This window comes from Cyprinodon tularosa, unplaced genomic scaffold (genome assembly GCF_016077235.1).
Source record: "Cyprinodon tularosa strain WSP-4 unplaced genomic scaffold, ASM1607723v1 ctg414, whole genome shotgun sequence".
In the NCBI taxonomy this organism is placed as follows: Eukaryota; Metazoa; Chordata; class Actinopteri; order Cyprinodontiformes; family Cyprinodontidae; genus Cyprinodon; species Cyprinodon tularosa.
The window spans coordinates 57,663-82,958 of record NW_024039135.1 but is presented as its reverse complement, the minus strand read 5'-3'; the positions used below and the strand labels follow the sequence as shown (position 1 = coordinate 82,958).

General features: G+C 37.4%; 1 protein-coding gene across 1 annotated transcript in view; it reads left to right on the top strand.

Moving 5' to 3' along the window:
- Positions 1-25,296, top strand: part of LOC119792224 (phospholipid-transporting ATPase ABCA1-like) — a gene marked incomplete at its 3' end in the record, with an annotated part of 143,534 nt that overhangs the window by 60,707 nt on the left and 57,531 nt on the right. Inside the window, exons 12-14 of the mRNA XM_038298756.1 lie at positions 2,600-2,797; positions 9,884-10,089; positions 15,366-15,542. Of these exons, the coding sequence (XP_038154684.1) occupies positions 2,600-2,797; positions 9,884-10,089; positions 15,366-15,542 (581 nt within the window). The remainder of the gene's footprint in view (positions 1-2,599; positions 2,798-9,883; positions 10,090-15,365; positions 15,543-25,296) is intronic.

Genomic DNA, 25,296 nt, shown 5'->3' with positions numbered 1-25,296 from the left:
TTTGCCACCACCTATCTTTACCCATTCTCTCCTACTATCTGTTTGCCTCTCTCTGTTTTTCCTTGACACTGACATTACTTCGGTGTCACTCCAAATGAGCTTATAGGCAGCTGGAGGGAAGCAGACATTGGAAGCTCCATATAGCAAGGGTATTCATTACCCTAGCCCTAACCTTTACACAAATGGACCTGCAATTCCCCTTTGTCTTCATTTTCTCCCAGCCAGGCTCTCTGCCCACCTCTTGCTATGAAACTTGTGGATTTCAAAGGTTTGTCATCTTGAGTGGTCTTTCAAGGTCACATACTGCTGTTTCATTCTCTACTAACTCCTCCACTGCTGCTAGATTTGGAATAGAGCATCTTTGACTTTATAAATATCATTAAAAAAAGCAATGATTCATGTTTTGCATCATGTCATTGTGTTTAAAGCATCTCAGTAACGAGCACTAATGTTTGCATACATTCATAGCGGTGCATCCCTTTGAAGACCTTTTAAACTTCTATGAAAATCGTAAAGCCTCTATTGGGATTAGGGTTGTCCTTTTCTTTTAGAAATATAAACAGACAGATCTGACGTTGTGTCACTGGAAGAGAGCCTCATGATAAATAAGTTCATTTAACACTCGACTGGCTAGGTTAAACGGGCATCTGCCACTATTTGGTTGAAATGCCATGGAACATTAAGCGGTGGACAAAACATTCAGACAGAGGCTCTAGCTGAGGGAACTCTTTAACGGTTATACCTACTCCATTTCACTAGCATGTATCTGCAGCTGATGCTTTTACATGACATGCACATCTTAAGGTATATAAAAAAAAGTTAATATAGAAAGTCTTTCATTTATATAGATTATGTGATATTGTATAACATATAAATGGATCCTTTTTAATGAGGTTCTTAGATTGTTGAAGCCTTGCCAAAGGGCAATATGTGGCACGAGGAAGCTGGAATTTATTCAACAACTCTTGTATTGCTAGGCAACTACTCTTCCCACATGTTGTACAGTCACCCCTGTAAAAAAAAAACAAAAAAACCCCTAATGTTATTTAGCAATGCATGCATAACTATCCTCAGACTGATGGCAGCAAGAAACCAAAGGTTGCTGATCTTTTTAACCCAATCCCAAACCGCACCCTAAACTATTGAGTGTCACTCCCAAGGAAGTCACACTCAAAGCTGTAGCGGGCACTGATGGTGAGGGGGCATTGATGACAATGGGAAGACCTCTTCCCTTAAACGGAAAACAGTTGTTGCAAGGCCCCTGATCGTCAAACTATGAGGAAGAAAAAGTGCATGTAATTCTGGACACACAGAAATTTGTTTTTGATAAAAAAATTATTACATACTTTAATGTGTTATGTGATTTCACACTTTAAGTTAAATTTCAATAATTTAAGATTTTTACATTGCAAATTTATTAGATTCTTATACATTTAAACCCATAAACTTCAAAGATGACAAACTTTTAATTTCTGCTCTACTTCTCTAAAGTTAAAGTTTTTTTTTTTTATTGTGTGCTTCAGATGGCAGACACACACAAAAAAATGTGAAGATACATTTGACTGTTTTCCACCAAAGGTCACACAGAAGAGATATTATTTAATTTGACACTTTGTTCTTAAGTCAGGCATAATGTCATAAGATGTGTTGGTGCTGAAATGCCACTGAGCATACTTGACAGAAGAAGTCTAAATGTCAGGTCAGGATTTAGCACAACTGATGACCAGAGCTTAGCTGATGTTCAGCTCACATTCCTGACGAGACATCAGCTCCCATCAACTTTGAAAAACAGTTAAAATGTATTTCTAAACGACAGCTTCTTTCAGGTTATCTAGCAAACGTAGCCTTATAATGATCAACACAGAAAAAGTACCTTCATTTCACATAAAATATGTGCAATACTTATTGAGAAGGAGGGAAATGGTTATGGCTGCTAAATGAAGAGTATGTAATGAGTTCATTATCAAAGAACTGTTGTATCAGAGACAGAGTCATTTAAATGTCTGTATTACTGCTACACCTGTTCTCACTCTCTGATCCACACATTACCTTTCCTAATTTGTTGCATCATTGAAGCCATCTCAGTCTTTTTTTGTGAAGCTTAGAAAAAACAAAATACATATTTTTTAACCTTTTGTTCTGTGAATGAAAGTATTGTTGTTTCAGTGTTGCTGGTTTAAAGTCCCAAACTGATTTGAGTTCTTTAAGGGGGGACAATTAACTAGAATATAGTTTTCTTTGTTCCTGACCTGTCTATGATCTGAAACAATACATTTTACATTTCTATATATTTGTTTGTTTGGGAAAGTCTCTGAGATATATTTTTTGTAAATAAGTTATAAAAAAGTAAACTGGACTAATGTATGCCAAATTGAACTCAAGTAGTATTACTGTATTTCCTATGCATGAGCTACACTGGGGGTTAAAAAAAGAAGAAAAAAATTCCAGCCCTGCCTAATTTTGGTCCAGCGTACCTTCACTTTAACTATACCTTGACTATTTTTCCCCATTAATATTAATTTCCCTTCTTACAATTTTTTGCTTCTTACAGCTTAAAGCTATAGCTCAATTACATACATTTTCTTTCTGTTCCAATCAGGCACTGCTGGCGAATCCCATCTTTGCAGCTGCCCTCAACCAGCGCATGAGCCGTACGGTATGGACTGCTGAGTTGATGGAGAACTTCCTGTACAGCGGGCCTCCGGAAGACCGTCCGCCTGGTTTGCCACCCAATGACTGGCGGGATTTTTACAACAGTACCACTGAAATCATGAAGTTGCTCTCCCAATTCCTTGGCGTAAGTAACATAGCTGTTTGTTGCAAATCCCCATGCAGTTGCACGCACTGCAGGATTGCTCTGACATTGATTTTACTCAAATACAATTATCGTGGATATATTTTCAAATTGGTTTTTTGGTCCAGGTTGCTTTTAAAATAAGATATAATCAAAATAACTGTCCTTATATTTTGTGCAATTTTTATGCTGAAGCTCTTTACGGGTGTGCAATTTGTAGCAGAGGTGCACCAAAGTAGTAGAAGTGCACCAAGTAACATAGATGTGACCTTTAGAATTGTTTTGCTTTTTTTTTTTTATTTATTTATTTATTTTTTTACATTCAGCACACCATATAAATTCTGTGTCTCATGATTTCTCATTAAATATTAAAATGGAAGCTAAAGCTTTAAAAATACTTTCGACATTAAAATTGAGCCTTGTAAATCAACTCTAACACTATTTTGTTTTTTTCTATAAATCAACATAAATCACAGCACAGGATACATTAACACACACAAGTCGAGTTTTTTTTTTTTTTTAAAGTTTACATAGTCTAATTAACATTTTCTATTAACGTAAAGCAATATGCATGGTATGGTTGTTACATGTCAGGTACGCCGGTCATTGACCTTACAGTAGAACTGCAGACAGTCCCTGGACTGGCATGGCGATCAATGCCCCTACATAGTCAGGGACTAATTTCCCACTGGTATAAGCTTCATAGTCATGGTAGGCCACTTCTTTGATTTTACTTCGGAGAAGTCTTTTGGCAATGAATCTATTAATATTTGGAACAAAACCTCACCAAACATTGCAAATAAATATCTGAATCCTTTCAAGTCCAGTATTTTTTTATTCAAATTCAATTAATTAAATTCAAACAGCTGAAATAATTTTCAAAATCTGAAAAAAAACTGCTTGCAAATTCAAGTACATTAGCATTAGCCTGAGAATGAAATATGCCTATATACAATCCAGTAATTCTATTCATCTTTCAAATATTTATTTATAGTATTTATTTTATAAAATAGACTGTTTATCAGAAAATCAGTATAGCTTGGGTTAATTTAAAGTAAGCTAGGCTACATGCCGGCAATGAATAAGTTAAAACTATTCTAACACACTGAGCACACTTTTTACAATGCAAATACAATTACTTCAGAAATACATGTCTTAATAACAAATTGTTAATAATCTAAAAAAAGGAAACTCATATGCAAATCTGGAGAGCTATTGGATTGATATAAAATGTAATATTTTAAAGCAATGCTAGATGATTAAGCATAAATGCTTGATGGATGTTGGTGGCAAAACCCCGTGGAACAGTTTCCACAGTTCGATATTTTCTCAGAGGTGCAAAAATAGAATGAAATGTCTTTTTGTTTTTTCGTTTGCTTGTTTGTATTTTGTTTTAAATTATAGTTTTAATTACAGTGTTCACTGATGCTTTCAATCAATTATTGTTTTGCACTTTTACCCTCAATAAAACCTAAAACTTTCTCCTTAAAAGTATGGAGGTTGCAGCACCAGTTCTCCCATCAGCAGGATATTTCTTTTATTTAAAGTGTTGGACGTCAGTCACGTATCTCAGAAATAATTGCTGGTTTATTTTAACTGATCTCTAAATCTTTTTGTTCACAACTTTCACCTCTGGCATCTGCCAAAACTCAGAGGTACTATAATTTGTTCGCTAGGGGTATTAAATCTACAATGTTGATGTTTGCTCAGCAATTTGTTTCCTAGGTCGTTTGCTACAGGATCTATTCACTACTTTTGTTCACACTAAAAATCAAGGCTGCAACTTTTTGATATATCTTTTCATCTCCCAGTTTTTCTTTTTATTACAAGCGGATTACAAGCTGAAGAGGGTTTGCGCCTTTCTTCATTAAATTCTAATACCTCTGACTTAACAAACTGTCAAGATCTATCACCATAACACATCCATGATAATCACCTACTGAAAGCACTGTCATGCTCTAGAATAAAGTATATGTGAAATGCTATCAAACAGGCTGATGGGTAAAAAGGCACACATAACAAGGCTGACAGTAATATATTTAGAGTCATAAAGGCAGCATTATTTTCCTGTACCTCACCATCAAACGTATAAACACACTTGTAAGAAAGTAGTTGAAGTACCTGTGCTATGCCAAACATAATACCGTAAAATAACCCATTTAGTTTCTTAATTTTCTTATTTATTGTATTCTAAACACATTGTAGAGCTTTTAAATACAACATCTTCTTCTCTATAGAGATTATGTATATTTTTATCTGAACAACCTTTTTTTTCAAACAGGAAAAAGTTAACGTAAAATAATTCTTAAAAATATATGGTATAAAAACTTTGACTTAAGATCAGATTACAGGTTAGAGCGTCCCTTTTATCAGTTTTTAGAAAATATGTAGGGAATTGTTTTATGAATCAAAATGTACTTATATATAATTTATTTAGGACTTTTAGATTGTTTTTTGTGAGAAAATGATATTTTCAAAAACCTACTCCCCATAAGGACAAAAAACAACAACAGAAATTGAGTAATACGTTTGAATCTGCTTAGCTTTAGAGCAGTAAACAATGGATACCAATGCTAATTTAGAAAAGAAAGAGACTGTAAATGTGTACAAGTACAGATACTATGGACCACAACCCTGTAATTATAAGCCTGTTGCATGCCCAGGAGAGCAGAGAGATACCAGGGGGAGAAGTAATTCATTGCCGTATGACAGTCATAGTAGTGTCACAGCTTGTCCTTAGAGGCAATTTCCCCGTGATAGCTTAGTCCTCAGCATCATGCTATTTTCCTAAAGCACAAATGTCATTCTGAGAGATTTTGCATTGTGATCTGTTTGAACTGGTGGGGCAATGTCCGCTGCTTTGTGTGCAAGGCTGATTCCTTAAGTTTTTATTTATCCCAATTACAGTTCCCTATCGTTAACTGTTATGGTGACGAAAAAGCTTTAAATTTTAAACAAACCTTAAAATAATTATCCATTAGACTACTCTTAGCTTGCATTTTGACAAAAATGTAACCTGTAATTTGCTCCATAACGATGGTTTAGAGAAAGATGATGTTAAAAACATGGGGTGATGTAAGGAAACAAGACAAGGTCGAGAAACTTCAGTTAAGGTTTTAAAATATTCGTAATTCAAGATATCCCAACTTAAGATCAAACGCTGCAATTTGTGTTATTATTAAATACCTTGCAAAATAATAAGACTCATCCATACTTTGTAAGACCGTCATATGAAGTCACAGCTGGGAGTCTTTCGAAAAAGGAAAAACTAGAGCTGGATATTTGTAGGACCCTCAGGATTCACTTTAATTGTGATTCATTGGGTCAATATGTATTTGAATACATAAACGTTTCAATGGTTAGTTTATAACAAGAAGATTATATTTTTTTTAAGAGTACCTTTTATGACGCAGTGTTTCTGTGCTCCCACCGGTGCCTCCTTTCTTGGAGCAAAAGGCTATATCATTCTGCGCTGATTACTGATAGGCTGGCACCAATCATTGAGTGGTCAGCTATGGCAAGTAAGAAGCTTGAGCTAGTAACTGAGAAGGAGAGTGCCCATTGATATTGCTTTCTAGAGAATGGTGACTAGCTTGCCTTCACAGGTAACCCACTAGATTGCCTACTTCCTCTGCTGCCCATCCGCATAGATAGATCTGACATTAGCCTTAGATAGGCTGGTGTTACCAATGGATACCATGCCTCATCTGGTCATCCTCTAATTTAAACACACAAAGCTGAAGTTTGCTTATAAATGCAGCTTTCGTATAAGGAAACACCTAAAGGGCTATTTCACCACTTTTTTGTTTTCTGTGTTTGAAACCATGGGGAAAGAACTGTCCCACTGAGAGAATAGCTAGATAAGCTCTAAACCTTTATCAAATAGTAAGGAACAAAAGAAAAAAAACAACATATATATGTTTCTTTCTAAAAAGCAAGTCCTTTGCTTCCTATAATAAAAGCAGTCGATGCATAAATTGAAAATTTCTTCGTGTTTTCTTATGTCTCCAGAATCCCAACCTTACCCTGGTATCATCGCTAGCATACAGCAAACTAATTGTCAAAAATAATATTGGCAGAGGCTGCAGTGACGTTCTGTATTCATTCGAATCGGTGATGATTTCATTGAACAAGAACAGAAGAGATGGAATTAAAATATTGCTGCTCAGAATAAATACAACATCTTCAGTAAAACAGACTCACAAGAAATTAGACACTAATAGAGTAGAGCCTAGATTCATGCATAATTGAACACTTAAAGCCAATGAATGGAAGCACTATTTCCATCTCTTTTTATTCTGTTAAAACCATATTGAGCTTTTGGGATAGCAGATAAAACGAAAATGCCACTGCATCGTCACATCCCAGGGAATAAACTCAATTAGTTTACCCTAATAACTTTGGTCTGATGCTCACAGAGATTAATACATTGCTCCAAATGAATGCTTTTTTTAATAGAGGAATATGCAGGAAAAAAAATAAGAAAGCTATTGTATGAGTTACTGGAGGGTTTGGATTTCCCATGGGTATGCAAGTTTAAAGGATAAACAGCAAATGTGATGGTTCACACTTGCACAGCCTCTTGACCTGAACATTGGCAGTAACATAGCTGAGGTTTGTGTTTACCACAGAGATCAGCTCTTCATTTAAATAACCGATCATATTTTAACTGTATAAAAAAATGCACGAGATGCTTTAGGAGCAAAACAGAGTTGAGACTGGTAACTCTCAACATGGCCTGTTCTATGTTTTTCAAGTTAGTGTTAGACTGATTATATAATTTGTCTGAAATTTGGCTGCTAGCCCAGTGGTCAAAGAGGAATAAAAATACAAAACAGAAACACAGAGTCTGTCCCCTCAAGGATTGTTTTGGCTGGTAGGGCTGAGGTTAACAAAGAGAATGCTGCTTATGTTCCATCATGACTAAAGAACAGAGTAAACACAGACTGAAGAGGCTCTGAGGGACTTGTAAATGTGGTGGATGTACATTTTCAGGCATCTTTGCAGCTCCTTATGGAGAATAGGGTCAGTTAGAACAAAGACTTGACACACAAAACACTGCAATGAGACACCTTCTATTTCCTTCGTCTGGCGTTAGGTTTCTTTAGTGTCTCTTTCAGTCATTATTGCTGACAAGAATCCCCTGAAGCACATTTTCATCAATTAAACAGGGGAAAAAATGACATGGGTTTCATTTTTAAAATATCAAAGGTGCTGACTGATGTTTAAATCTGAAATATTTATAGGCTTTTTCAAATACTGGAAACAAGGCTGCTTTTTATATTTTGCTTAGCCTAAAGTAGTACAACATTTTTGGGTGACATAAATTCATATTTCTAACATGTTTTCTTGTTAAAGGAACACAAGTACTGTCTGAAGTTACAATGCATAAGAAAATAGATTTTTGGGATATTATTTTGAATAGGAATCCCTGTTAACCTCTTAACATCCACCTCATTTTGGGTAATGCTTGCTTATTTTGCATACCCAAATGGAAAAGCTAATAACTTAGGAACTGTAAGTCCAAATTACATGTGCAATACATTATTATTTGAAAGCTAGCACACTCTAGTTTCCTAATATATAAATTAAAATTGGGTGACTGTAACACAGACCAAGCTGCATCAGTTCAAACATGACTCCAAGTTTTTTGTTTTTATTATTATTCTGGGAAATGATAGGTCTGTTTTGAACAGCAGTAATAAAGACATCCTTGAGAAAAAGCAGGTATCATTGTATTATATTTGTTCTACATCATGTTCACCCCAAATGCGGAACATTTCAGAGCTCTAGCTATAACAGTTCCAGAGCTGTGGGGTTTGGAGCGTTTACCAGAAAAATTTTACCGGTGGAATTTTAAGCATTCTAGATATTACCCCCAGTTAAGGTTTTAAGAGGTTAAACGTAATGTTTAAATTCAGATACAGAACGAACCAAAAAGCTCTAAAAACACCCCAAACTATTATCTGCCAAATTTGTCACTACAAAAAAAAAGCCATAACAGATTGCTGTAAAGCAATTATACATATGTTTATACAGTTCATAAAATGAATTTGAACGGCTACTTTTCTAACTTTAATTCCAAGCTGACTGTGTTGAATTAATAGTAACTCTACAACAGCTACTTTTTGTTTTTTTCCGGTTCTGAAAATAAATAAAATGTTTTTTTTTTTAGTGCTGAGTGAAATGTTTCTGTCTTGCAGACACCAAAATTTTAGCTACGTTTTTTTGCTCAAGTGATCAGTTAAGAAAGTAATACAAGCTAATATGACAATGTTTTAATGTTAGTCTTTTTTTTTATAATGAGGCATTCAACTTATTAGAAAATAGAGGAGATTTTGTTGTGCAGCTCTTTGAATTGTCGCTGAAATTTGTTCTGCCTCCTGATGCTGAACTGGTTTGCCTAGGCTGATGTACCTAGGAGCTGATACCAAAATTATACCACACATTTTCTGCCCCACATTTTCTACAGCACTTAAGCAAACTTTTGGCTCATCCAACTCTTCAATGTCCCATTATTCTCTCTATTATGTACAGAGCAAATGGTGTTGCTGTAATATTTTCTCCCATAGCTTGATATAGAATGCAAGCTGCTGGGGGGAAGAAATGATAAAACCATAGCAGCACTGAGATGTGTGGACATCTGTCAGGTGTGGCTGCCTCCCAGGATGGCTAGCTCATTATCGTCTCACCAAACGATGGGACAAGGCTGCAGAAGAGGGGACTGTTACTGAGCCTGTATCTCAATTGCTTGTCTCTACTGAAGCCCAAACGTGTTCCCACCCCCCTGGCAGCTCCAGATAATTTGAACTACACTCTGTGTGGTTTAGTCAATAACTGTGTGAATAGTTTTTTGTTTTTTTGCCAAAGATCCATCTGCTGCTCCTCTAATGAGGTTATTCCTGCCTTTCCTTTATTCCCATGTGTAAATTCCATAAGTATGAATAATAGAAAACAACATTCTGTTCAAATTCAGGAAAATTAAAGTAAGACATTTATGGGATTATCTTTATCTATTATCTAACTAATGCAACTAATTTAACTATATTTATCATCTATTTATCTTTATCTTTTTATATTTGTTGACAGTGTTTGGATTTGAATAAGTTTGAGGGAGCTACGACTGAAGCCCAGCTCATGGAGAAAGCCTTGGACCATTTGAAAAATGACACATTCTGGGCTGCAATTGTCTTTGAAAACCTCCAACCAAACTCCAACCAGATTCCTCCCTATGTCAAATACAAGATCCGAATGGACATTGACATGGTAGAGCAAACCAACAGGCTGAAGTCCAGGTATGAGTTTTTTCTTCATTGTTTTGTATCCACCAAAAGGGGTTTGTTCCCAAAACCTTGCATGCATGATACAGAGCAGAGGTCACAGATTAGCGGACCAGGGTCCGGATCCAGACCCACCTGCTGGCTAATCCGGACCCAACCTGATTTAAAACATTTATAAATTATCTCATGTTGTCTGACGACCTTGTCTAACTTCAATTGCGCCGCTTCTCCTGTTAACACAGTAAAGCCGTCCGGAGCGTCTGAGACCAGGCTACACGTGATACAAATTAGTCAATGAGCTTTGTTAGTCTGGGTCGCTGCTGCAAGCTACTTTTAGACACAGCAGGCAAACCTGTGGCAAGCCAGGTGATGGGAAAGAAGGAAACACTGAGAAAAAGAGAGCAGAAAAAGTGTGGACTGCTGGAAGAACTGCAGTGAAATAGTAAAAGAAAAGTGAAATGGCTGCTCAAAGATGACCCTGCACTTTTTGAGTATGTTTGGCTCAACCTACTGCTGTGAAGCATAATTCTCCACCATGAACATATTCAAAACTAAATATCGATCAAGGCTCAAAATGAGCACCTTGATATGTGCTTCAGAATCGCCATTCAAACTTATGTTTAAAAGCCTTGCAGGTAAGCGTAAAGCCCACTTCTCTCATTAAGCCGTAAAAAAAAAAAAAAAGGTCAGTTTGGGTGTCTCGTAGAAGATGTAAATCGGTAAATTGTCCATATACAAAACTGAACGATTGTTGTCCTCTACTTGCAAAGACACTTTACATTTTAAATTATTATTTTTTGTAAAAAAATTCAATGTATAACACGGATGCATAAAAAACTAATTTCAGTGTTAAATCCTGTTTAAAGTAAGACATTATAATTAAAAATGTCTCCAGATCTTTACTGGTTGATGATTTTCTTTACTTGGACCCTGCTGATTTTTAATTGGTTACCCCTGATATAGAATATTTGCTTTACTTTTCTCTCTACTTTCAGAGTGGTCAGTATTAGCCACACCCTACAGATGGTAATATGAGAAAATCTTTTTTATCAAGATTCATCAGAAAATCAACTCACAACCAATTATGAAGGGCAACTGGTTTTGCACTCATATATCCTGCTCAGACATCAGTCCTATAATCCTGGATATGTTCTTTAGGCGATAAAAGCCAGACTTTGTTGATATCTTTATGTGGCATTGAAGGTTTAGGTCTAAGACAATCACCACACCCACATTTACAGTCTGATTGGTGGCTTTTAGTTGTATTAACTGAAGTTGAAGAGAAACGCAAAAGAAACCTTTAACTTTCTAGCTCAGAGACGGTACTATAGGAAGTATTGTGATTTAATATTCTGATTCCTCATTTTCGAAATTTGGATTTCTGACTAAATAGAATAATGCCAAATGCTTGATATGTCTCAAAAGCCACAATGGAAAGTCATCAAACCATTGCTTCAGAAGCCAACAAGGTGCCTCTTCTTCAAGATGTAATTTAAAATAAATACATCTATTTTTCGTCACGCTTATCCCAAGCGGGGCCGCAAGGGATGCTGGTGCTGGACAGGTCGCCAGTCCATCACAGGGCAACACAGAGACAAACAGGACAAAGAACTATTCATGCACACACTAACACCTAATGAGAATTTGGAGAAGCCAGACCTAACAGTCATGTTTTTGGACTGTGGAAGGGAGCCAGACTACCCAGAGAGAACTCACGCATGTTCAGGGAGAACATGCAAGCTGCCACTGTGCCACTCAGCAGCCCATCTTAAAAATAAATATAATTTCATTATATCTATATGAATACAACTGTTTTGTTATAACTTATCTTATTTATGTTTAATGTTTTTTTGCGCACTGGTTTAAAGTTTTTAATGAAATGTTAAGGGTATTTCAGACTTGATAAAACTTAAAAATATATTACATAAAAAAAACATATTGCAACAAGTTCATGACGAGGTTTGGGAATAAACTCAATTAATAACTGGAGACAGCAGTTCTAAAGCTTGCAGAAGGTAACATATTGCTCTTAATGAATGTTTTCCTTTAATATAAGAAGAGATTAATTCTAATTAAAGAAGTTGCTGAAGTCTCTCTCCCATAAGTATAAAGATTTAAAGGAACAACAGAAACAGCTACAGCCATCATAATGAGTTTCTCTCATAAGTCTACAGACTCTGGAAGAGGCTTAAGTTCTTTTGTCAATTTTTAGACCATATAATTCATTTATTGTTGTCATTAATGGGTGAAATTACAATTTGTATAAAGATATGTATTGTAAAACAACAGTACTTATTTTTTTTTTTTAAGTCATAAAGACTTAGGGCAGGATTTATCAAGATCCAAAGTTGCGTGCAGTAATTTGGGCGACTGGAATTTTGCGTGAGGGGCTGAACCATGGTTTGCGGGTGATTTAACAAGAGTGATTGCGTAACTGGTGGCAGGTGCAAAACTGTTGGAGACGCCCTACTTAAATGATGGTTTTGCGCGTTTTGTGGTTTGCGGCAAAGTAGTTTGTAGTTTGTACAAACTAGTGCATTAAGAAATTTAAATCTTACAGTGACACCCCCACCCCCTCCAAAAAAAATAAATATATATATATATATATATATATATATATATATATATATATTTATTCCCTAGGGTGGTATGTGGCTGAATTTCTACTTCACTGCAGTAAAAAAAAAAACAAACAAAAAAAAAACAGGTGTTTTGTATTGGCCTGTAGAAAAATGCACATACCAAATGGCTCACAAGAAGTGACTGTGGATGAGATTACTGCGCGTACGCATCCCCGCAGCATTGGCATGTTGCTCCACAGGCGCAGGGGGGAGGTCTGGTTTCTCAGTTAGGGTGTCAGGGCAACATGGCATTTAGAACGTCGGACAGCACTTCTGAAAAACGAGATTGGGAGATCCCAGCTCTCGCTGCAACCGTACGCTGGAATGACCCAGGTGCAAAAAAGTGCAATGTTGCAAGGAGTTTTGTGATATCTGGTATTGCGTGGGTCCTCCTTGTGGCTGGCTCCAAATCCATTCGGAGTTCCCCCAACAGCTCCAAAATGGCAATGCTGGATAAACGATATGTTTTGATGATCCTTTCCTCGTTCATTCCAAAAATATTCACACGGAGTGAAAAAATGTGTTCTCTGCGTCTCCTTGCTTCATTTCGATGTCTCCTTCTTGCGACAATAACCGCTGCCATGTGTGCGCAATTACGCATACAGACCATTTGCACCTTCTTTTGAAACAGTGTTAAATATAGAGTCAGATACCGTTAGCAAAATTGCTTTCAGGTTTGATAAATCACTTTGCGAGTGCTAAATTAATATATTTACATGTTCTCCTCCCACAAGATGCACTTTTGTGTGTAAACGCCCCATATTGCATATTCATTGCAAAAAAAGTACTAAATGGATAAGCACGTTTTAAAGACCAAATCCTTTTAGCACGCTGTTGATAGATCAGTTTGTACATTTTTTAGCGTGCGCAGTGAAATAGCTCACGTTTTTATACACGCAAACCTTTGATAGATCCGGCCCTTAGAGTACTTAAATTAACAAGTTTGCATGACCCATCATGATGCACCACCACCTTTAACATCAAGCTGAAGTCCATTTATTTCTTCTCATATTAACCCTCCACATTTTTTGGCACTGTTGTGAAAGTTTACCAGGAGATTATGAATAAATTACATAACTAAAACAGGAAGTTATAAAACTACGTTCAGCCACTTCTGAATCGAAGGAAAAAGGTTGCTACTAAGCATAGCCTTAAGCTGGAAAGTGCTTTAGAGTCAAGCCTTTAGCAGCCACGTGCTACTGGCAACAGGAAGTTGAACGACAGTAGTCCATCTTTTAAAAGCTCCACTAGAGAGTTGTGTCTTCAGAGGGGTGTAGTTCCAGTTACATCAGCAACATGCGATCCCAACAGCGCAAATATTTTGTCTCTCTTAAGTGTAGGAATTTCTGATTATTTACTGCATCTTTTCTGCTCACAATTTTAACCAAGTCCCCTGTGTCTTTGTAGTTTACATGTCCAAAAAAAAAAAAAAATAGCCCTCAGTAATCTACTAAATGGATGGTATACTTTTCAGTGTAGGTCTTGCTGACACCAATTCTTGCATTAGTGGTTGCAGAATTATGAAAAATCTTATTGGTACTAAAAAGAACTTTCAAAAATTCTGCACTGGATTTCAAACGGGGAGAGTCTTAGTTCTTCAACTTTTTTTAAATTTAGTTTCCAGTGTGACTGCATTTGTGTAAAGTATAGTTAAATACTATATAAACATATGATTTGACTTTTTTTGACAGTGTTTTTTCCATTTAACCATTATGTTTGTTAAAATCTTAATTTTCTTTGTGAATCAAACTGCTCATAATGATGTTTTCTTGCTAGCATCTAGAATGCTAAACTTGGGCCCAGCTTGTGTCTGAGATGTCTTGTTTCGCTTTACACTTATATCTCAAACATGTAGCACATTCTTTTTTCAGTAGGGCCAACATTTACACCTAGACCCCATTTAGATAGCACATAGGCTAAAACATGGGTGCAAAAAGGGATTATCTGGTTAACACAAATGTTTTATGTAAATATAGGCTTGAATTTGGTAGATAAAAAAGGCTGATTAATTTTTCACATGATTCATTTGAGAATCAGCTTATAACAAACTATATAAGGCAACCAGTTCTGCTAATATAGGCTGTGTTTAGTCAAAGCGGCTCCGAAATGAAACCAATTTAATAGCCATCTAGCCTAAGCATAATCCTTATGGGACCCACATATATATGTTGACAAGAGATTGGACAGTTAAAGAGCATAGAGTTTGAGAACTCAAAGTTGACTGTAAACTTTGAACACAGCCATACGAGCATTTCTCAAAAAGCCACGAGTAGAATACTTTCAACCTACATTTTAAAAGTAAGCAAAATTGTTCACTTTGGGCTTGTTTATACTGAAAGAAAAAAATAAAAACTCAGACACTCTGGATGTTTTCTATCTATATTTTCTATAGTTTTCTCACTAACATTTCTGTAAACTGGAGAAATGACAGCAGTACCACAAGCTTTATACTTTCAATTCTTTATGTTATGTAAGCTTTTTCTTTCCTAAATTTGGAGCAAGATATTGGTATTATAAAAAAGGAGAGTTGCTTCTTTTTCAAAATTAGCGGTGTATCTGTCTCATTGTTATTTAGTGGCTTAAAATATTAAGGGTAGATGTCTGACTGTTCAGTGTGTGGTTTACCTTCCTTTTATAGATACATATTTGTATAACTTTGTTTTTAAAAAGGTCATGGTCTCCTGGAGCCAGGGACAACGCCTTTGACGACCTGCGTTACATCTTGGGAGGCTTTGCCTACCTGCAGGACATGATGGACCATGCTGTCATTCGACTGCAAACGTCAAAGTCTCAGCCGCTTGGTGTTTTTCTCCAGCAAATCCCATACCCCTGTTTTGTTGATGATGGGTGAGTACAAATGCTTTAATACATTTCTATCAACCCTTGATTACAGATAAAGAAAGATTTATTCAAAGCCATGCTTATTTATCCACTTGAGGAGGTGTTTCTAAATGCTCCACGGGGTTAAATTAGATCTAGACTTTATCATTTTGTATACACAGAGTGTATGCAAAAATTTATTTCGTACAGTACAGCTCTCAAGATTTTCTTATTTTTAAAGAGCAGCCGTGATAAAGGTAAGCAGCAGTTATAATGTAAACATACGACTGTATATAAGTTCGATTCCAATATTCATTCCTTCAGTGGGGAAGAAACTGTTCTGGAATCTGCTGGATCTGCATTGGATGCTCCGAAGCCTCTTCCCAGAGGGCAGCAGGGAGAAAAGTCCATGGTGGGGGTTTGAGGGGTCATTTATATTGTTACGGGCTCAGAGTGCTGGGATGAAATGTCTTTTATGGAGGAAAGAGGAGCCCCGATGATCCTCTCTGCTGTATTCACCGTTTTCCAGTGTTAGACGCTGCAACCTCCACACCACACAGTGAGACAGCTGGTCAGAAAGCTCTCTATGGTGCTTCGGTAGAAGGTGGTGAGGATGGGTGGGGGCAGGTGGGCTCTCATTATCCTCTGCAAGAAGTACATGCACTTTTGTGCCCTTTTGATCAGTGAGGTGGTGTTTGGAGTTGCTGACCACCTCTACAGCTGAGCTGTTGATGAGCAGTGGAGCGTGGTTACGCCGGTCCCTCCTGAAGTCCAAGATGATCTCCTTCGTCTTCTCCACATTCAGTAGCAGGCTGGTATCTCTGCACCAGCCCAACAGCTGCTCCACTTCCTCTCTGTAGTCCTGGTCATCGTCGTCTCTGATGAGGCCCACCACTGCAGTGTTGTCTGCAAACTTAACGATGTGAACGTAGTGAACCTGGAGACACAGTCATGTGTCATCAGGGTTGAGAGCAGGGGGCACAGGACGCAGCCCTAAGGGGAGCCTGTGCTTAGGGTGATGACATCAGAGGTGTTATATCCGACCCGGACTGGCTGAGGTCTATATACTGGCACTATGGATTGGTCCAGCAAGGTGTTAAAAAGCCAGCTGATCTGCACATTCCTTGTACACCCGTTTAGGTATATTATCAGGTTCTGGGGCCTTCCTTGGGCTGACTCTTCTCAGGTTTAGTGCCTCTACCCCCTGGTGTGGAACAGCTTTCACTGCTGGAGTGCTGTTTAGTGTCTCAAACCTTCCAAAGAAGTTGTTCAGTTTATTTAGGAAGTAAGTGTTTGCTGCATCTACCAGGGGGGAAGGTGTGTTCTAGTCTATGATCACCCAAATGCCTTGCCACATCCTCCAGGTTTTGCTGGCGTTGTGGAAAAGATCCTGGATCTTCTGGCTGTGGTTCTGCTTTGCTGATGGCACAGTTTAAGTTGGCACAGGCTGTTCTCAGTGCCCCTTTATCACCAGACTTGAAAGCTGAGTTCTTTTAGCGATTTCGGAATCTCTTCATTCATCCAGGGTGGTTGGTTGGCCCGGGTGGTGATATTCTTTTTGATACTGACGTCCTCAATGCATTTGTTAATGTAGGCTGACACAGTCATGGCATACTCATCAATATTTAATGAGTTGTCATAGGTTGCTGCAGCCTTGAAGATGTTCCTATCAGAGCATTCAAAACAGCCTTGGAGTTTCTCTATGGCGCCTTCAGACCACACTCTGACCTCTTTAACTGTCTCTTTAGCCCTGATCAGCTGGGGCTTATATGCAGGGATTAGCATGACAGAGAGATGATCTGATGACCCAAGGTGGGGCCGGGTACTGCTCTGATTGCATCTTTGATGTTAGAGTAAACCAGGTCTGAAGTGTTTTCACTCATAAATAAGGACCCAATAAGTTACCTAAGTTTTAAAGATTTCCCTGTGGACTGATACTTCAGTTATTTGTCTAACATAGCTGTTTCAATGATATATGATTTTATGCTGGTAATTTATAATGAACTCCCTTGCTAATGTCATTTCTTAAACTAAGACCTAAAAAGATGAGAGGGAATCTAATTATGTTTAGAGGGTCAGCAGGAAAGCTAAAACCAAAGAAGGCAGGCCAAAATATAGGCTTTAATCAAACCACATTACATTTTTAATTGTTTTAATAATTTTAGCTAGCAGTCTGAATTTCCATGTTTTTCTCTTGCATTTTATCTTTCTTTTTCTTCCCTACCAGCTCTGTGTAAAAGTTGCATTGGCCTGTTGATTTGACACTTATATGTACTAATGTGAGCTCTGGCTGATGTTAAAATTAGTGTGATGCATTTAATATTTTACAGCACTATAACTTTATGAGCTGTAATAGGAGTGTATAAAGATAACTGGCTCACAGAGTTGGGTTGATTGGCTTTTAGAATCTATTTGTATGATTTTTTTTGTCATAACTATTTATTCAGTTTATCTAAGTATCAATAATTACACATGATCTGTTTTTTCTACATTATACCTTTGATGTGACACTACTGTAGGGTGAATTTTGTTTATCTGCTCTTAAAATGGGAAACCATAAAAGTATGTATTTTGAGGAAAACTTCTTCCCCAAATGTAGGGCAGAACAACAGAAAAACAAACAAACATTTGAAACAATAAAACGTAGTATTGTAATTAGTGTTGCACCGATACCGATACCAGTATCCGACGGGGCCCCGATACTGCCCTAAAATGGTGGTATCGGTATGGGCGAGTACCAACAAATAGGGCACCGATACCATTTTGAGAGCCATAAGTTTATTCAACTATTGTCATCCACTCCTGGTAGGCAAAAAAAAGTTCTACTGCTTTCACTTTGTATTAGATTTTTTCCTGCTTCACAAAGGTAGGCAGCAAGTTGACAAAGCCATGATGGCAATTATTTTACATTATTATGGTATCGGCCGATACTGCACAGCCAGGTATCGGGTATCGGGGTCAAAAAATGGCATCGGCGCAACACTAATTGTAATGTAAGGCAAAAAGACAAAGAAGAAAAACAGACCCCATTTGTTATTTCTATATATATATATATATATATATATATATATATAAAAATAAAATATTACTAGGGAAAATAACAATGAAATAGGAACATTGGGTGGGGGGGGGAGCCCTCTGATGGTTACTTTTTTCTCCCTGAACTGTGTTTCTCCAGGGAAAAGACAGAAAGGGCACGTTGGCTTCAGCTGCTTAAATCTGTTCCCTTTCATTAGTCTTAAAAAAACAAACTTCAAACTTCTTCTGAGCAAAAAAATGCAAAATGTATTACATTTTTTTTTTTAAATACATTGCACATATTTATTAACGTGAATAATTCTGCTCCACTATGTAAATGTTATTCGACTTCTCAGTCTGACCTTCATCTGAAGTTGCTAGTAGTTTTGATGTGAAAAATAATACTCCAGAAAGGTATGGAGAATCACTAAATTTAAATTAATAAAATCATGAATAAATAAACACCTTTGCAAATGACTAACTTTTCAAATAAATATATAAAGAAATAAGGTAATGAGCATTTAAATTCAACAAATTAAAAATTTATTAAATTGCTAGGCATCAATTCATATTTTAATTTCAGTCTTCCAATGGTATAATTTATCTCTGCATTTTTGTTTTAGCTTTTTTCTCTTAGATAAAATTTTCGACAGACACACTTTGATATATAATTCTACAAAGTTCACTCAAAGGTATTTGTAAAACATGTTTGACAAAGTAGTTGTCCGTTTAAACTGGAAAAAAAAATAACAAAGAATACTCTTAACCTAATACATCCATGTTGTCCTTTCTGTCATTGACAAAACGATCAGTGACTATACTCACCTTTTCCCTCTCCTTTTGGGAGAGGGAAAAGGTGCGTCTATGGGATGCTGCTACCAACCGAAGGGTCATCTTCAAATTACTAAACACTGACCCTTAAAAGTAAAAGGCATTTTTTAAATTACAATTAAATTACGGATACAAGTGGCTGAAAAGAGTTTTCTCCGTAGTGTGTCTGGGCTCTTCGTTAGAGTTAGGGTGGGGAGCTCAGTCATCCAGGAAGGACTCAGAGTAGAGCCACTGCTCCTCCACATCGAGAGGAGCCAGTTGAGGTGGCTCAGGCGTCTGATTAGGATTCCTCCTGGACGTCTCCCTGATGAGGTGTTCCAGGCACGTCCCACTGTGAAAAGGCCCAGGACACGCTGGAGGGAGTATGTTTCTCGGCTGGCCTGGGAGCGCCTTTGGATTCCCCCAGAGGAGCTGGCCCAAGTGGCTTGGGAAAGGGACGTCTGGGCCTCCCTACTGAAGCTGATACCCCCTCGACCCAAACCCCGAATAAGCGGAAGAAGATAGACGGACGGATGGACATAGGAGTTTGCCCTGAAATCAAAGGGTTGTTGCTTTCAGAGTTGTTGCTTCTGCCAGTGAGCCCCAGGGCAGCGGTTGCTAAAATGTAGTTTGCCACCATCAGTGTGTACGTGAATGGGTGAATGACTGAATGTATTGTGAAGTGCTTTGATTAATTCTCCTGACTTGAAAAAGCACTATATAAATACAGGCCATTTGAATTTATTTATTAGTGTAAAATGTATTTACTAAGCGATTTGCTTCTGAATGTATTCTAGGTAATGACATGATTGGTCCTTATATTTACAAAATTATACAGAGGACTTCGAAGAAAAATACGTAAAGATACGTAAACTGCTGATGTATTTCATCGACCACAGGTATAAACTAAGAGGTCCCTTTCTCCACATGCTTGAGCGGGTAGGCTTCCACAAACATCTGTTTCTGACTCAAGGGTGACTCCCCGCAAAGCAAAAGCAATGCTAAACTTTTATGTTTGCGTACAAAGTCTCTTACTACACCACTCAACAAGAAGGCGTTTCTCTTCAGGAACAAAAATTCATACCGAATGGCTTTTAAAGATGACATTGAGCTGAAAGGGCTCCCGATGGGATACATGGCAATGATGTACTATTCAGCGTACGCAGTTGCAAGGACCCTCCACATCTCAGCTGCTCTCCGCCTCACTGACAGGTGTGCTTTCAGAGAAGAAACGATGAAAGGCAACCATCTAGTTTTTGTTAAGAGAAAAGGGAAACCCATCCTGTAATGCCAAGTCAGTGTGGGAAATTAAGGTATTTCCCATGAGAAATATAAGAATGGGTTCATGAGAGCTGAAACTTCAGCACAGACTCTGCATGGCTTACACCATGTAGCCTAGCCTGCCAGACTGACTAAATACACAGCCTATCTACCTAGAAAAGAGTTTGGACCAGAGCAAGACTGAAAGAGTCAGTGGAAAAAAGTTTGAACCAATGAGATAAGTACAGTATGGATGCTATGCAAAAAGCCCTGTATGTAAGAAAAGATTTTAAAGAGCCCGTTTTTATTTTTTATTTTAAGGATAAATCCAGCTCATTTAGGACATAGCACAGGCCATCATTAAACACTGCTCCACTGCTGCAGCAATCTTGGCTCTTATGGTCATAGGTGAGAAACGTTTTATGGGTAATTCTGATGCAACTGAAAACACCTGTCTATTACGCTGTGATTCGTCTACGCCTTACCAGACCAACTTACGCTAAGTGAAATGCTATGTTCACACCGCACACGATTTATATTGCAAAATAGCGCCTGCTGCTTCATTTTTGATACACATCAAGGTCAGACGTGCCCCAAGAGCATCTTTGAGGCTCCTGAAACATGTCTAGTAATGTGTGTCCAGATGCGTCTGGTGCTTGTGCTGCTTTTGTGTTCAATGGCATAGAGCGGCTTTGCTGTATTTGCTGTAATCAGTATGTAAAAAGTAGTTTCAATATATTTTTAAGTGAGAAAGACCACCTGAAAACTCTATCTGTGCAGTCAGAAGATTATGATCCTGCCTAAAAATATTTTTTCTCTGTCGGGGGCGCTCAGACCCCCACATACTGACGGTGAGCTGTCACTGGCAATCCGTAGCAGCAGCTGCCTCAGGCCTGGTCGTCTCTTGTGAATTTTCCCCTATTTCATGGCGTCTAGACGTCAATGTTAGTGTTCCTCAGGTATGTGGTACAAATTGCAGGCTCCAGAATAATGAAAGTGAAAATTTTTTGCCAGCAGGTTTTGACATTTTAAGTTAATTGAGACATTTCATAGCGTGCTGCATCAGGAGCGCTGTGTGTTTGCCTGCCAGTTCCCAGATCAGCTCCTCTGATTGGTTGATGTGCCGCATCAAGCAGCAAAAGTTCAATTTTTCCAACTCCAGCAGCTGCTTCTTGTGAAGTGCATCACGTGCCTCAGAAGCTCATGAGGCGCCGCTTCAGCTGCTCAGATGCATCAAGATGCACTGCACCAGCTGCTGCAGGACTTTTTGATGCACATCAACCATTGACTTTGCATGTAAACCAGCTGCTTCTGCTGCTTCAATCGAGTGTGGTGTGAACATAGTATTAGTCAGTCTCGCAGGCCAGACATACTGGGGGGCGTTTACTTTTGAATTCTTCCTTTATAGTTGGCCTTACCTCACCAAACAACCTTTGTTTCTCTTCTCTCTTCATAGTAGTAACATTTTCCCCTTGTGGTCTGTTTAGTTATGACACAGCCCTGGAGGGAGGCATTGGCTAGCCACTTTATGTTGTACAAATGATGGACTTGGTCCTTTCTTGCAGTGGCTTCCTCTTTCTCTCTTATAGACTTAGCTACTGGCTAAGCTTTTACAGCGACTTCACTGTATGCGTTCTCTTTCATCTGGTAGACTTCAAAACTAGCTCAGAGTTAATCTGTTTAGCTGTGTTTCCCTCCTTGATAAAACCATGACAGGAGCTGCTACTGGTATTAATCTTTCACTTTTCTCACATAGACACTGCCTCTGGATCAATGCTTCTTTGTTACTTTGTGTGTATGCTTGTGCTCTCTCTGCTCAGCCATGGCAGATGACCATTAGCAAAGGTTCTGCTGGAGGTTTCCTCTTGTTAAAGGGAGTTTTCCTTTCCACTGGGACAATATGCAGGTTCAGTATAAGTGGTTGCTCCACCAACACAAACCCAGTGTCTGTTCACTGTTGCTTCATACGCATTCAGGTGGAAAAAAATTATATGTCAATAACTCAATCCAATATGCACAGTCTCTCTAAAAATAAAACGATATCTGTCGAATTTGATTGTACTGACTGAAAAGTACATATGTTGTGAGCTGGCAGTCTATAATCTAATTGGACTAAATAACTTAATAAACTTAACTTAATATTTCAAAAACATCTTCATATACATTTTCTTGAATAAAGAGACATTTTAAGTTTCATAATGTGGCAACGAGAACTTCATGGATGAGTGTATGGAACGTTTTGTTCAAGTCAATGAAGATGGCCATCGTTATTTGACTTTAACTGTCATAATTTAAGCTTTAGAGGAACATTATTAAACTAATTTCCTTAACTTAAAAATAATGCTCGATACTTGGTAGTTTTCCTCATATTAAAGTTCCTGAGATGTTTTTTTATGGAGACTAAATTAATGTGACAATAGCCTGAAGCAATCAAATTGGTTTTCTTGAGGCCTCCTGCTCTTTTTATCAGTATTTTATAATTCATAAAACAACATATCCAACAACCAAATATATTCTATTTTGACCTTAAAAATCATAATTTTATCTGATATAGCAAAATTTCTTTTTCAGCTTCTTAACTTCAAAACTCAACTAAATTTTTTGGCTGTAAAACACCTCATGAACCACAGCAATCTGTGTAGCCTTAACCATAGCTTACCCTGTTGGCATTTTCAACATGAGATAACGAAACTGGTTTAGCTCCCAGTACTGTCTTATTCTCTCTGTGCGCAGGCCTGCAGTGGTAGTGTGGGATGCAGCTAGAGCCCTGCAGGGCCCTGATATCACATAAATGGTATTTTATCGTTTAACGTGCAACACAGCGTCTGCTGTGTTGCACGTTCCTGAATCAAAGGCATGTGTTGTTTGGATCCTGAGGTGCTGCTCCACATCAGCAGGTCTCATACAAAAAAAGGAAAAATACAGAAACAAGCAGAGATGTTGTATATAGTGAATGTTTTTATCAGTTCCCTAAAACAAATCAAATTGAGACATTAGCTGTAAATGCTTAGAACTCTTACTGAGATCAGTAGCATGCTGGCTAATCAGTAGTGGTAGACTTTAAGCTTCTACAAGAAAATTGTGTAAAATAAAAATATTTAACTTATTTACCAAACAGCAAAAAAAAAAAAAAAACATGGTTTGTCTCAAAAAGCAACTGTGAGGACTTAGAGTATCTAACATTAAAACAACAGTTTTTACATGTATAAATTAACAATTGATATAATATACTAAAATCAATTCAGCTTTAAAGTTGCTGATCTGCACCACTGTGCCAATTATTAAGAGTTCAAGGCACGTGCACACCATCGTGAATAAACAGTAAGGGAAAATTAATTAAGCACAATTATTCATATTTTGCAGGGGGCCTTTGTATGACCTTATAACATAACACTGTAGGATGCAGTAATACTATTTAATACAACAAATTTTGTGTTGCTGAAAGCAATTATATACAAGAGTGCTGTTTGCAAAAGTTAAAAATATTTTATATTCTTTATTTTTCTATGTGATCAGCATATTTACTAAGGATAAAAGTAATATAAATATTTTTGATTGATATTGTTGGCTTAACCATGTTTTCTGCTTCCTTCATCTTTATTGGCTCCCCTCTTAAATATATTTGAAAAAGCTTTAAGCCTTTTTTCTTATTACAGCAGATTAACACTGTAATACTGAAAAACATTCAGGAAAAAAACCCGCTTTTAATTTAAATGCTTTGATTACATGGGGAAAATTTGTCTCACATCAATATTGATTTGTAAAGAATTATTCCCTCTACAACTTTAGATTTATAATCCCTGGCTTCCAGCTTTCTTTGGTTATAAGTATTTATGACACAGATGTTGATATATTTTTTTCTGTTGGGGAAGGAAGGATAAATTCTCATTCCCCATATCAGCTAATGAAAAATATTTAAACAGCTGGATTTGTTGCAGGTAAAGCAGGACGAAAAAAAAGTTTATCTTGCTGTTGTTCAAAAAGAAGAGGTTTGGGTTAAAAACAAGCCAAAGTTCTCAGAGTTAGGGAATTATGGTGAAAAGTGGCATCTTGGGATTCAAGGTCTCCATAACTATCCCTGACTTTGAAGCTTTCTTCTAACTATTTAAATTGGATATGAACATTTATGAAACAGTCCCTATGAACCTTGATGTAAGCCTTGGCACAACCCTGGTAGGTAATCTACTCATGATGAACACTGATGTTAAAATGTTTAAGGAGAACATAGCGATTTGTACACAAGTTAAAGATGCATCTGTGATCATATTTTAAGCTTTTTTTTTATTAATGGTAAATGAATAGTGCCTATTTAGCATTTATAAAGTCTGAAGAACCCAAAGCACTCTATACGGTGATTCAGCCAATTCAGGTAGAAAAGTTCCCAGACGAACCCCTCCTCCTAAGCCACTGTCACTCCTACAGTAATAAATAGCAAAAGATGGAACACTTAGGTTTACATCTATCTTTTAACATGTTATGTTTTGTCTGGATGGAAGAAATATAGATGTTTTGGAGAAGCCAAGCCAGTGTGCTGTGATCAGTAAGAGGAGGCTCAGCTTCAAAGACTAAAACCGGAAATTCAGAAAAACTTTGACATCCATTTTTCTCTCTTTTGAAAAAAGATGTTTTTCTAGCCAATGCATTAATTTCCACTGACTCCATGGCACTGTAGGCATGAAGGACAGCCCTTCTC